The 13,174-nt window shown below is 38.0% G+C and overlaps 1 protein-coding gene across 1 annotated transcript in view; it reads left to right on the top strand.

Annotated features, from left to right (window-relative positions):
• TMEM26 (transmembrane protein 26) overlaps positions 1–4,373 on the top strand; it is a 43,334-nt gene extending 38,961 nt beyond the window's left edge. Inside the window, exons 5-6 of the mRNA XM_045877908.3 lie at positions 507–583; positions 3,532–4,373. Of these exons, the coding sequence (XP_045733864.1) occupies positions 507–583; positions 3,532–3,956 (502 nt within the window). The 3' untranslated portion in view covers positions 3,957–4,373. The remainder of the gene's footprint in view (positions 1–506; positions 584–3,531) is intronic.
• The last annotated feature ends 8,801 nt before the right edge of the window (positions 4,374–13,174 follow it).

Here is a 13,174-nt window from a genome sequence, read left to right as displayed (position 1 = left end):
TCTCCTGACTTAAGGTAGCTTTCTTTTACATGCTGAACTTTTAATTTGGGGGCATCATGTAGTTCTTTTGAGATATATTTTTAATTTAGAGTCTCATGATCTTAGGAAAAAAATTTTGTTTTTTCTTATTGAAAATTCTTGAAATCAGCCCTCTGAATTTCTTAGTCAAAGTCTAACATTTTCCCTAGCATCTATCTCCAATAATGTTTCCATGATTTTGTAAAACTAAGAACAACAATATGGGACAAAGAGGCTTGGCCATAATTTACACAGATGTTGGCACATGTGAAAGTTGGATTTTAAGTCTCAGAGTTTTTTTTTACTTCTTCATTATTCCATTATAATCATGAATGGATTTTTTTCATGGATTTCGTATATCACCAAGATATTTTGACAACTCTTGAGAGGTTTATTAGGGTATACTCAAATATGAGAAAAAAGAGAAAATACTTCTTTAAAAATGATCATATTTTTATTACTAATTTAAAATTTTGTCTTCATTCTAGGAATAGTCCTGCCCTAGTCTATGCCATCCTTGTTATATGGACCTGGAGCATGCTGCAATTTCCACTTGACCTGGCAGGTAAATGTCTCGATATTTGCTCAAACAGAAAATTATAACTCTTGATTATAAACTATAATGAAGTTAAGGAGGCATTTGAGAAGATAATTATTTTTATAATTTTGATATCCCAGTGTTAGTTCCAGTTCAATTTAGAAGAAAAGTTGACTGAAACTTAGGAAAGCCGCTAGTGGATCCATCCTGGTACACGATGAGCCTGAGATAGTTGAATGTACTGGAGCACAGCTTTGCATTCACTTCAAAAAGTGGCTCCATCACATATGCATTGTAAAATCTCCCACAAATTAGTTAAGACTTTTGTGCCTCGATTTTCACCAGTGAAATGGGTTCTTGTGATGACTAAATAAGAGTTTGTAAAGTGCTTAGCACAGTTGCTGGGATACAAATATTAGCTCTTGATATTTTGGGGGCTCATTTTCATTCTTTTGTCAGACCCATGTATTAGATTATCACAGGGAGTAAGAGCAGTTTTGGGGCCACATGGAAAATTAAAATTTTCCTCAGTAGTGGCCCTTGATATTCCATTGGTCCTATTAATAAATACATAAACTTCTAAGACTTTGTAAGAAGAAACTGTTTTCCAAGCATATCATACTAGTGATGATCTAGACCTGCACTGTCCAATACAGTATCCACTAGCCACACGTGGCTGTTTAAATTTAAATTTAAATTAATTAAAATTAAATGAAATTAAAAGTTCAGTTCCTCAGTCACACTAGCCACAATTCAAGAGCTCAACTGCCACATATGGGCTACTGTAGTAGGCAGAGCATTAGGCAAAACATTTTTACCATCACAGGAAGTTCAATTGAACAACACTGATCTGGAGTCATCCCTTAACTTCTAGGAAAGATACCTGGAATTCTGACTTGAGAATTCTCCAGGATGCCACTTTACTCTGAAGAAATTCTAGGATTTAATAATTACATCTTCCTTAAACCTGACTTCTTTTTTTTATGGCACCCTCCTCGATGGACTCAGGATTTAATCATTTCTGCATCTTCTTTTGGCTTACTTTAATAGGCCCAGAGCTTTCAGAGGCAATTTTAGAATTTAGCAAACATTCTCTGAAACAAAATTGTCACCAGAATAGATGGAAAGAGTGGCTGTGGTTTTTTAGAAATACCCAAAATTTAATTACTAGTTAACAATTACAAACAAATGTATGCCAATAACACACACACATACACACACACACAATTTTGTCGAAATGTGCCCAATCTATACCTCTTGATCAGGTGATGTTTCCTGACAGAATATTAGGTATCATCACTTTAGATGTTGAAGAACAGTCTTAGGAGGTCCCCTTGGAACTATTTCCTGACCCTAACTTCTTAAGAGAGGCCACTCTTGAGGCACCTGGGTGGCTCAGTCAGTTAAGCATCTGACTCTTGGTTTCGGCTCAGGTCATGATCTCAGGGTTGTGGGATCAAGCCCTGTGTAGGGTTCTGCCTTCAGCATGGAGTCTGCTTGAGATTCTCTCTCACCATTTCCTTCCCACCCCCCCAAAATAAATAAATAAATCTTTTCTTTTTAAAAAAAGAGAGGCCACTATTGGTCTTATGTTGGTGTTTCTTTTGTCATTCACTCTGCTGATCCTCAGCCGCCTATATCTTGTGGTTTATAGCCTTGCTAAGAAAATTTTTATTTGGGAAAGAAATTTTGTAAACTTTCAGGGGTGCTAATGTTATGCAGCTGTTTGAAAAACAAAGACCAAATGTTACTTCTGACTAAATCACTATTGTATTTTCCAACAAACAGTACATTATGTTCACCCATATCAAAGCAGCTTCATAATATTTGCAGGCTCCAGTAGACGAAGGCATTCTTTGTTTGAAAATTCCAAATGGAAGGCTTCATTATTATAAAGGATTATTTTATGCCCTTGACCTTGAATTAAATTAGCATTTTAGAAATTAAAACAAAAAGGTTCATCTGTTGATTGGGCCTCCTTTTGTTCAACTGGAAAATCAGTAATTATATCCAGTGTTTCTTGTAAACTGTGAAACAAAACCATAAGGCATTAGCCAAAATAAAATAACAATGGCATTTATTTTGGGCTTTTGTCCCCCCACCATTAGAAAAATATGTTTAACATGAATTAAGTTTGAATTTGAATTATAAACACTTGCATTTCCACAACATAATTTACAAGTATGGCTGAGTGAGTCAACCAGGAAACAGGTAGATCCCAAAGGGAGGATTCAGAAGGATCTGGGCCATGTATCTATACTCTGTTCCATCTCCCAAACTCAGCAGTCAGCTAAGTCATTCATTATCCCAAGGGAAAGAGAGAAGTGAGAAATCAGAGAGGAACCAGGGGTGTTACTCTAATGGAAACAAAAAGAGCCAGTGAATAGGGGTCCCTCTCCTCACAGACATCATTGTTACCTTGGTTTTCAAAGGAAGAAACTGGGGCCCAGGAAGGTTAAGTAACTTGGCCAGCATCTTGCTAAAACAAACAAACAAAACAAAACAAAACAAAAAAAATGAGGCAGGCAGGCTACCTGGCTTGAGGCCTAAAATGCCCTGCTGTGCTCTCTCTCTACACCGCAGACCCCAGGGACAGCCAAGGTGGTTTCTCGGGTTCTTTGTTCTCTCTAACCCAGTTGATTGTGCTTTCCCCAGGATGGGGACTAGAAGGTGATCTAAAATTTGTGACATGGAGGGAAACCCGAGGACTGCCTTTCTTTGGTGTGTTTTATTGAAATTATAACAGATTATTGATTTTAAAAATAAAATGACCAGGGATGTTAAGTGGTTAAGGGGTGGCTAAGGGTGGTGTTCAGTGTTAAGGGTGGTCTCACTTGTCCCCCGCCCCAGAATTAAATTATAGAATCACCCCCAAGTGTTAAGTAGCACAGCACCCATAGTTGATGACTTGTCCCCATTTCATACTGTCTTACACGTTTCAGAAGGGCGCTAATTGGTCTGTCTTGTGTTCTCAGTACAGCATGTCGTCTGCCCCTTGTCGGTGGCAATGAGGGGGTTCCCCAGCTTCTTCTTTTGCCAATACAGCGCCGATCTGTGGAATATTGGAATCAGCATCTTCATACAAGACGGCCCCTTCCTCGTCGTGCGTCTCATATTGATGACCTACTTCCAAGTGATAAACCAGATGCTGGTGTTCTTTGCCGCCAAGAATTTCCTTGTGGTGGTGTTACAACTCTACCGCCTGGTGGTGTTGGCGATGGATGTCCGCACTTCCTTGCTACGTCAGCCGGGAAGCCTGAAAGCAAAGCACCTCTGCCCCTGTGAAAGCACCGCCAGTGGGCTCTCACCTGGAGATCCGGAGAGCGGCTCAAAGGCGGATTTGGGGGTACCCTTGCAGGCCTTGCCAGTCACCCCCGAGGACTCTCAAGCCACCCCGTAGCTCCTTACTGACTGCAGCTGACAGCTAGAACATTTGACTTTCTGGTCCTTCTTATAGACAGAATCTCCTCTCTCTCCCTCTTTTTTTAACTTTGGCATATAATAATTTTCCAAAGAACAAGATAAAAAGTGATCTTAAACCAAAGCTGAGGAATTTTCTTTTTTTCAACTGAACGGAAAGAACTTTGATTAGTGGCTATCGCTACAACTTCTGTGCGATTGTATCAGATGTTATAGTTGTTCAACGACGAAGTGATTTGTTTGTCTTGAACTGTTTGAAGAGCTATGGACAGGGTTACAGTGACATGCCCTCAAAAGATTTAGTGCAGACAAACTGTCACGGCTGTTACCTGAAAATAGAGAAGCTTTGAACTTTGGCTCCATTGTCAGACTATCTCATCTGATCTTTTCTGCCATGTCCCTGACATCAAAAAATGTACATTCAGTGAATGCAGAACAAATGAAGGGAAAAGTTCTTTTAAAATTACCTCACTGTGAGCTGGAAGCAGTGAAAATCTCTGCCCAGCTTCCATAGCATTGAGAGCCCTCTCCATCGCTGCACAGACCTTCCCAGGAAAATCATTTTTCTGGGCTGATGTGGTATTCTGTCATGGCGCATATGCTCTTACAGAAATTTTATTGCTTTTGGCTTGGGCGCTGCGAAATTCACAGCAAGCCATTTTGGTTGTGAGGCAGGAAATACTGGTAATGCTAGCAAAGTCACAATTTCCACTCTGAAACATGATTTGCGGTATTCGTCAGTATTTTTCTTAACTCTACCATTTTCTATATTGCCAAGTCAAATTATGTGGGCTGATGCAAGGAAGCACCAAAGCAGGGAGTAAAGGTGTTTCAGGCCCTTTAAGTGTTACCCTAGTTTCTGGAGCTGGTCAGCGGTAGATGGAACTCCTCCGAACTGCCACTATGGGAGACTGAGTCGGCCTTTGGCCTCCAGGAAGGTGTCGGGGATGGAAGCTTGCATCAGCCCGACACGCAGCCAACAGCCCTTGACTGGTGACGGGACGCAGAACATGCCACGGCATTGTGGAAATCAGGAAATTTGCTTTTCTTTCCTGCATTAAGACTTCACCTCCTCAGTGTTGAAATAGCCATACTTCCCCTTACATAGCTCTGTACTTTCCAGAAGGAGGTCATTCAGAACATTTTAAAATGATTTTGCTGTTACAGATACAGTGTGAAAATTTACCTGACTATATAGCAGTGATTACATTTGAGGCAAGCAGTTCTGAAGCTGTTTTTTTAGGGTTCAAAGCATAATTCCTCCTTGTTAGTATGCTGAGGAATTCAAAGGGACATGAAAGATAAGACCGAGTAGGACCTTAAATTGGGTGTGACCGTTTGACAACCAATGGGGACAATTTTATCTATAAATCTGTGTGACAGGATATCTGTTCAAAATATTTGATTCAAAGTTTCATAGGCAAATTCTATTTTTATACAGAGAAATTAATATTTTCTACTCCCTGGCTTTTCCAGCGTCTGATAGCATGTTTCTATTTCTTCCGTTTCTTCCTTGTGTTTCTAATTTTAACAATATGATGATTGTAAAATTACACATGAGATGAGTGGAATACATTGATAATTTTCATAATAATTTTGTGAACGCTAAGATCAGGAAATTATATTTATATAAAGTAAAGAACTTGACAACTTTTAAGGGCATGTTATTTAAAATGCTTAGCAATTGGAAGCAAAATAATAAGTGCTACTATTTATAAAAACGCCTCGGCAGAATCTGTTTTTCTGTTGATTATTTTATGTTGAACGTTTTCCTCCGCAACATGTATGTGCTGCTTATTATTGCAGATTTGCTCATGGCACACTTTTCATGTTTTAATTTTTTTTCTTTCAGCAAAACAAACATTGAACATCTAAAAATAGATAAACTATAAAGGAGTACGACTGTTGCAAGGATATTTTTAAACATTTTCAAATCTGAGACTTGGCTTGGCTTCGTGAATGAGTTCCTAGTGTTTCAGTAAAGTACTTTGTAATTAGCACTCCTCCAAAAGCCTGGGAAATGGGGAAGTCCAGAATCTGGCTTTACTTAGCATTCCAGGAAGGCAAAGAGCACGGAGGACCATCTCAGCAATGAATGGTGGCAGAAATAGACACACGCTCGGCAAGGTTTTCCAGGAAAATCTGCAAAGGGCATCATTCATTAACCTAACTGCTGGTGCACCGCTACTCTCTAGCGCTATTTTTATAGCAGAAAAAAAAAAATCTGTAGTCATTTAGTTTATTTAAAAACAAAGCCTAAATCCAGGTTGTGTCTCTAGGACCCCAGATGAAAAGAGTTAAACTTGTATTCAGTTAATTGTCTGTTTTGATTCTGGATTGCTAAACACTGCAGTGTTTGAAAAGAGCCCAGCGTTTGCTATAAAGTGCTTAGAACAGCAGTTACCATACGTATATTGATGCCCCGGGACCTGCTTCCATGGGATGTGTAATCAGATAACTGTTCAGATCATATGTACAACGTGTCACAGGCCGTACGTCTCTACGCTCACAGACCCACAACACGTTTGTGGTGATGCCATTATTGTTGTGGTGGTTGTTACCTAAATGCTTGACGGCAGCTCAATCAAATGTCCTTCCTCAAAACATCCCATTCTACTTGTCAGGAAACACAGGGTACATGTTTTAATGATGCTGCGTGGAAACATACCTTATAACCTTGGCATAGGTTTTCTTCCGACCCTGACTACATGAGTCCCAAGGGACATGACTTCCCATTACAAGATCTGTAAACTGTCTTTATCTTTCATTAGTCTGTGAATTTTTATTTAAGCTGGAACTGCTAACATAGGAAAATAAAAATTTGTATTGGCCAATAACATTCTAGCTAACCTTCCAAAATGAAGGATCTTACACGAATTTACCAGTTGGGCTTGTCGTGCTTCCACTAATATGTCGCAGCACTTCAGGCCCTGTAAGACCAGAAAGACACAGCCAAGAAACATCGGGTTCACCACTGTAATATTAATTGTGAATTCGTGATTTAATAGAAAGCTTCCAAAGCCCCAGAAAGGCATGCATTGTAGGTGCACCTGGTTTAGGTTTCCTTCCAAGTTTCAGATTTCAACACGGACATCTATTCCCTTTGGCACTTAATTTCAATGATTCTTAATCCATTCTCTTGTTAAAAGAGAGAAAGAATTACAGAAGGTCAAGCATCTGTCCGCCTTCACTCTACTTTGGCCCTTGGAAAGTGAAATGCTGAAATTTATTGCAGAGCCTTAAAGACATACATTAAAAAACAACCTTGAATTATAAGAAGAGATTGCTATGTTGTTTTGTTTTGTTTTGGGGGATTGTTGGTTTTTGTTTTTGTTTTTGCTAATTTCTTTTTACTTTTGGCCATTCTTGCAAATTTCTGATTTGGGGGTAAAACTAGGCAGCTGGAGGATGTTTATAGCCCTGAGACTTCAAATAACATTCCATATGATGGGAGGAACTTTAAACAATGTTCGAATAATCAACTGCTGCAGCCTTATATTTTATGCATGTCCATCCTCTAAATCCTTTCTAGAATATTTTGTGAGAATATTTTCTCTGAATTATTTATATCGATACTATTTTGCTATGAATGACCTTTGTATTTTATTATATACATTAAAGAGTTTGTGTACAACATTATCTTGATGTCTGGTTTTTGTCTGCATTTCTTGTCTTTGTTCTCTACTGTCATTTGTTTCATTTCGTTTTTAAGCTTTGATTTTAAAAAACAGATCTATTTAGAATGTGACTAAAGTGGCATTTCAAACTAGCGAGGAAAGACTGACCAATTTTATAAACGATGTTGGGGAATTTTGTGAACCATCTGGAAAAAATAAAGTTAGATTTTTATCTCACGCAATATATAGAAATAAATTCCAGATGGATTAAAGAACTAAATATAAAAGTGAAAACTATAAAATATTAGAAGAAAATACAGGATGTGTCTTTAGTATTTGGGGAATGGGACAGATCTTCCAAAGCAAGACGTGAAACCCAGAAGCTCTGAGAGAAAAGATGGACAGGTTTTCCTACGTAAAAGCTTAAAATTTCTGAATGGCCAAAAGTGTCAGAAATACATCACAATTATCCTCCTTCCTGGGGAAAAGTGTCAGTGCAGTTATACAAGAGAAATGAGAGTTATAGAAGTTAGAAAGGAGTCAAATTTATCATTTAATTGTAGAAGATTGAATCTTGAACATCCAAGAAAAGCATATAAAAACATAAGAACTATTAAAAATAATAATCTAAAATCATGCCAAAATCAATGCTTTTCTATATATAAACAAACATTACATAAGATATGTATTTGAAGATTTCCATTGTGATATAAAGTAGAACCATCAAATACATAGGAATAAATTTAGTAAATGTGCAAGATCCATGTAAAGAAAACTTCAAAATGATTTTGAGGACCATCAGTGGATAATTTAACAAATTGAAGGTTATATTTCTATTGGAAAGTGGTTAGTTGACTTGGTATTTTAAAAAGCATTAATTTCTCCTAAATTGATCTATAAATTTAATAAAATCTCCACAATGACAGCAATAAGATTTTAATTTTTAATGACTACCTATGTTAATTCTAAAGATTTTATGATAAAATAAGCATCAAAGAATACCTGGAAAAAATTAAAAGTAAGGAAAAAATGAGAAAGAGCTTTTAGTATATTTAAATATATTACAGAGCTACAATAACCAAGAGAATTCAATTCTGTCAGGCAGAAAAATAGAACAGAATAAGGTCAAGAAATAGACTGAAATACATAGGATTTTGATATATGATAAATCATGAGTGGGGGGTGATAAAATTTTATAAGTGGCTTAATGTTTTTAAAATATCAAATTAAATACCTGCCTCAATCCTTACGTCCAAAACATTTCCAGATGGATCAAAGAATTAAACATTCAAAGTTAAAAAAGAAAAACATAATTGCACTGATGAGGATGTTCACTAAGCAAGATAGAAAACCAGAAACCATCAGAAATGAATAAATTTCTACTTGTAAAATTAAAAAGTTTTAGAATCATAAAAATACCGTAAGTGGATTCAAAAATTGAACAATGAGCTGGGTAAATACTCTTGCAACAAATGTAACAAAGCATTAGTTTTCTTAATGAGCAAACAGCTTTTACAAATAAGAAAAAAAATCCTCTGTAAAAATAAACAAAAGATATATGATTCAATGCAAAAGGAATAGTCAAGGAAATGCAAATCAAACCACAATGAAATACCATTTTTCAAATGCAGACGAAACCCCAAGATACCATTTTTCAATTATTAGCTTGGCAAAGATTCAAAAATGTTTTAGGATGCTGCATTAGAGGGGCTCAAGGAAAGCAAGAATTCTTACTCATGGCTAGTGAGGATATAAATTGGAAGATGATTTGGCAGTATCAGTCAGAATTAAAAATACATTTGTCATCTGACCCAGCAACTCAACTTCTAAGGAAGTGTCCTACAGATAATGTGCACAGAAATGTATGTACAAGACTGTTCAAAGCAGTATTTTCTATAGTGGAAGCATAGTGTCCATCCACACGGTCATTATTAAATTATGAAATATCCATACTACATAATACTGTGTAGCTTCTTAAGGGAATGAAGTAGATCCGTAAGTGCTGATAAGGAACAACCACTTCAATATTTTGTTAGGTAAAACTAAGGGAGGAAACTGTGAGATTAGTGTGTTGCTCTTTTTATAAATGTTATTCATACCTTTACAAGTGGCTGGTAAACCTACAAAATGATCCCCAAGTTTCTGATGATCATAGACATTCCCACCTTTTCTGGGCTTTTTTTAGGCTTTTATACTTTTCATAGTTTGAAAGTCTTAAGTATTTATTACTTTAGTGATTTTAAAAATAACTCTTAATAAAAAGAAACCTCACCAACTTACAGAGCCTTCTGCCATGTACAGACACTCTGATACCATTTTGCAAATAAGGCAAAAACATATCAGTCATTTTCACCAAGAAAATATAGACTTTGCCATTATAACTAAGAACAATCTTTAGATGCTTTAGGTGAATCAACATTAAAACCTATGTCAAATTCTTCTTGCCTTATGAAGCGTCAAACCTTGGTAAATTAAATAATGAATGGATCTGTAAGACCACAGAAAAATCAACCTGACCAAAATGATTCATTGGGTCTTGATGAGTACCACGGAGACTACTTTGCAATGGCCAGTCTGATACTTTTACACCCCCTTACATTTATGAAGGCACCAAAAAAAACCACAGAGGAATTTCACACTTGAATTACAGAGTCAAACTGATTTTCCCAGGAGAGATAGAGAGCTGAAGGAGCCCTGAAAGAAAAGTCAGAAAGAATCTGTGCATCTGTTCCCAAGTCCACATTCATAGTCCATCTAACTTGTGTATGTAAGCTTTTTAGATTTTTGTCAAATATTTACTAAACTTACAATTGATTGTGTAAGTGATCAAATGGATCATATGCAAATCTGATCACATTATTGAGGAAAACAAAAATTCCTAAACCACCCATATGTCAGATATCATGTAGTCTTTGTATCCAAACTAAGAATTTTGGGCAAGGAAACTTGAATCTACAAGATAAAATATGTTTTCTCTGTGGATGCTGTTGTTCAGTGTCTGCCAAGTACATAGCTGGAGAATTCAGATGGTTGTGGTTCTGGGATCTTGGGGATTGTTTCTACTTTCTGGCAAAGAATGTTCTTCCCTATTATTCAAAGGTTCCCATATGACCTGAATGACAGCTAACAGCTGGGTCAAAAGCTATAATTATTTCATCAGCTCTTGGTTTCAACCAACTTCTATAACTTGTGGAGTTTTCTGATATCTAACTTCAACCCTTCCTGAACTCCATGCCTGGATTTGCATCTCCCGCAGCTGCTCTGCAAGCATCTCACACTCGGGCTATATAGAATACATATCTGACCACACTCCACTTCCAACAGACTCCCCTCCCTGTGTTCCATATAATGGCTAACAGCAACACCAGCCACACAGGCACCCACACTAAAACTGGAGATATCCTTGACCCTCCGCTCTTCTTTCTTATCCTTCCTACGCAAGTAATCCCCTCGTTCTTTCAGTTATGCTGCTTATAATTTCTTTAAATCTTTAACCTGCCCTCTCTTTTTCAACCGCTACTGTCCTCTTTTAGTGTCTCATCATTTCTTGCACCGGTGACTGCTGTCATTTCCCAACTGGCCCTCCAACGTCCTGGTTAATCCCCCATAAATATTCCAAACTGCATTCAGAGTTCCAAAATGCACAATGGATCATGCGTCTCTTCTATTCAAAATGACGATGCCGCATTGCCAACAGGATCAAGCATAAAGTCCCAGGAGAATCACTGAAGACCTTTCACAAGCTGGCCCTAACTTGACTTTCCAACTTTTGTTTCCCATCACTGTGCCCACGCGTGCGCCCGTGCGCCCGCGCGCACACACATACACACACACACACACTTCCACCATAACATAGTACTCATGCTCCCCTAAACTTGTCATTATCTTTTACATAACAATGTAAATTTTGCATACTTTGTTATTTCTTTTTTCAACGATGCCCTTCATCAGTACCACTCTATTAGTGATTCTTTGTCTACTCAGCCCTCACCTCTCGGGTGGCCCATTTCACCATCCAGAATTGATGGCTAAAGGGAGAAAGAACAATCCACTGGCCAAGATTGTTCTGCACCCTATAGGAACCCTAGGAGAGTGAGCACAGGGAATGTCTGAGAGTAGAGAATGCTCTAGTGTCAGGTCTTTGATTTCTAGGGTGTCCTTCAAAGAAACAATGCTACATAAAACTGGGAGATTCGTCGTTTATCATGGTCTCAGAGTAGAAGCTACAGGAGAAGCAGCCGGTCAGTGATTCTCAGAAGTTTTCCTCTCTTCTTCTCACATTGTCTCATCTTCCAGAACTGAGTGACTCTCCTTCCTTACTGTGTATTCATAGCACTTTGTACTTGTCTCTGTCCCAGGGTTTATCATAATATATGTAATGATTTGTTTATGTGTCTGTCTCTCCCATGCCTGTGAGCTGTATGAGGGCATAGGCCATGTCTTATATTCTATCATAAAACCACACAGCTCCAGACACACTGAATTTTGTCTGTTCCCAGAAAACAAGTTTTTTTTCTGTCTTGGGGACTTTGTTCTTGCTGGTGCTTCCAGCAACCCTCACCCTGGCTCTTTCTTCTTATTTGGATTCTAGCTTAAATGCAAGGTCCTCAGAGAGCCCATCACTTTTTGCCTTCCTCAATAATCTCCATCACATCAATCTTTATTTTTTTCCTAGCATTTTTCACTAGGCAAAATTATCTTTACTTTATAAGTTTATTTACTATCTATCCTACCTATAATGGAAATATAAATGTCCAGTGTATCTGTTTTGTTCACCTCTGTGTCCCAGTGGTTAGCACATAGTAGCAACTCAGAAACTACTGTTGAGTGCGTTATTTTTCCTGTGCTTATTTATATGTTTAATTCTTTTACGAAACTAAAATCATACTATTTATGTATACATTCTACTTTGTTCATTTATTATCATTTCTTGAGTTTTTCCTAAAATTAACTATTCTTTGAGAACATAATGTTTACCTACTCCTCTGTGTGAATGCAGAAAAAAACCTACTCATCTGGGGCACCTGGGTGGCTCAGTCCATCAAGCATCTGCTCAGGTCATGATCCCAAGGTCCTGGGATCGAGCCCCGCATCGGGCTCCTTGCTCACCTGGGAGTCTGCTTCTCCTACCCTTCTTCCCCTCCCCAACCCCCTCTCATGCGCACACTCTCTCTCTCAAATAAATGAATAAAATCTTAAAAAAAGAAAAAACCTAATCACCAAACACCATAGGCTTTCCCAAGCCATCCTCCTCCTCAACACTCTGCCTTTGGTGCTGTGGAATGCCTCTTCTTTGTGGCTTCCTCCATTCCTGTGGTGAAGTGAGACCCCCACCTCTGATTCTCATATTCTCTCATTGTTGGTTCCTTCTCCATCCATGGGTCTGTTGACTCTTGCACTCTCTAAATGTATAAGTTCTATCTTGTCCATCTGGGCCCATCCCTCCCTTTGCAATTTCGCTCTCATCAATGATCCCTTAAATCTCTATTGCCAGCCTTTCCACAAGCTTCTCTTCCACATTTCCATGTAGATGCTTTTCTGTCACTTCCAGATCAATATGCTCACAATTGGATTCAAAACA

Source organism: Mirounga angustirostris, unplaced genomic scaffold (genome assembly GCF_029215605.1).
Source record: "Mirounga angustirostris isolate CCGP_5_RB_7025 unplaced genomic scaffold, mMirAng1.0.hap1 SCAF_6, whole genome shotgun sequence".
Classification (NCBI taxonomy): Eukaryota; Metazoa; Chordata; class Mammalia; order Carnivora; family Phocidae; genus Mirounga; species Mirounga angustirostris.
This window is presented reverse-complemented; position numbering and strand designations above follow the sequence as displayed.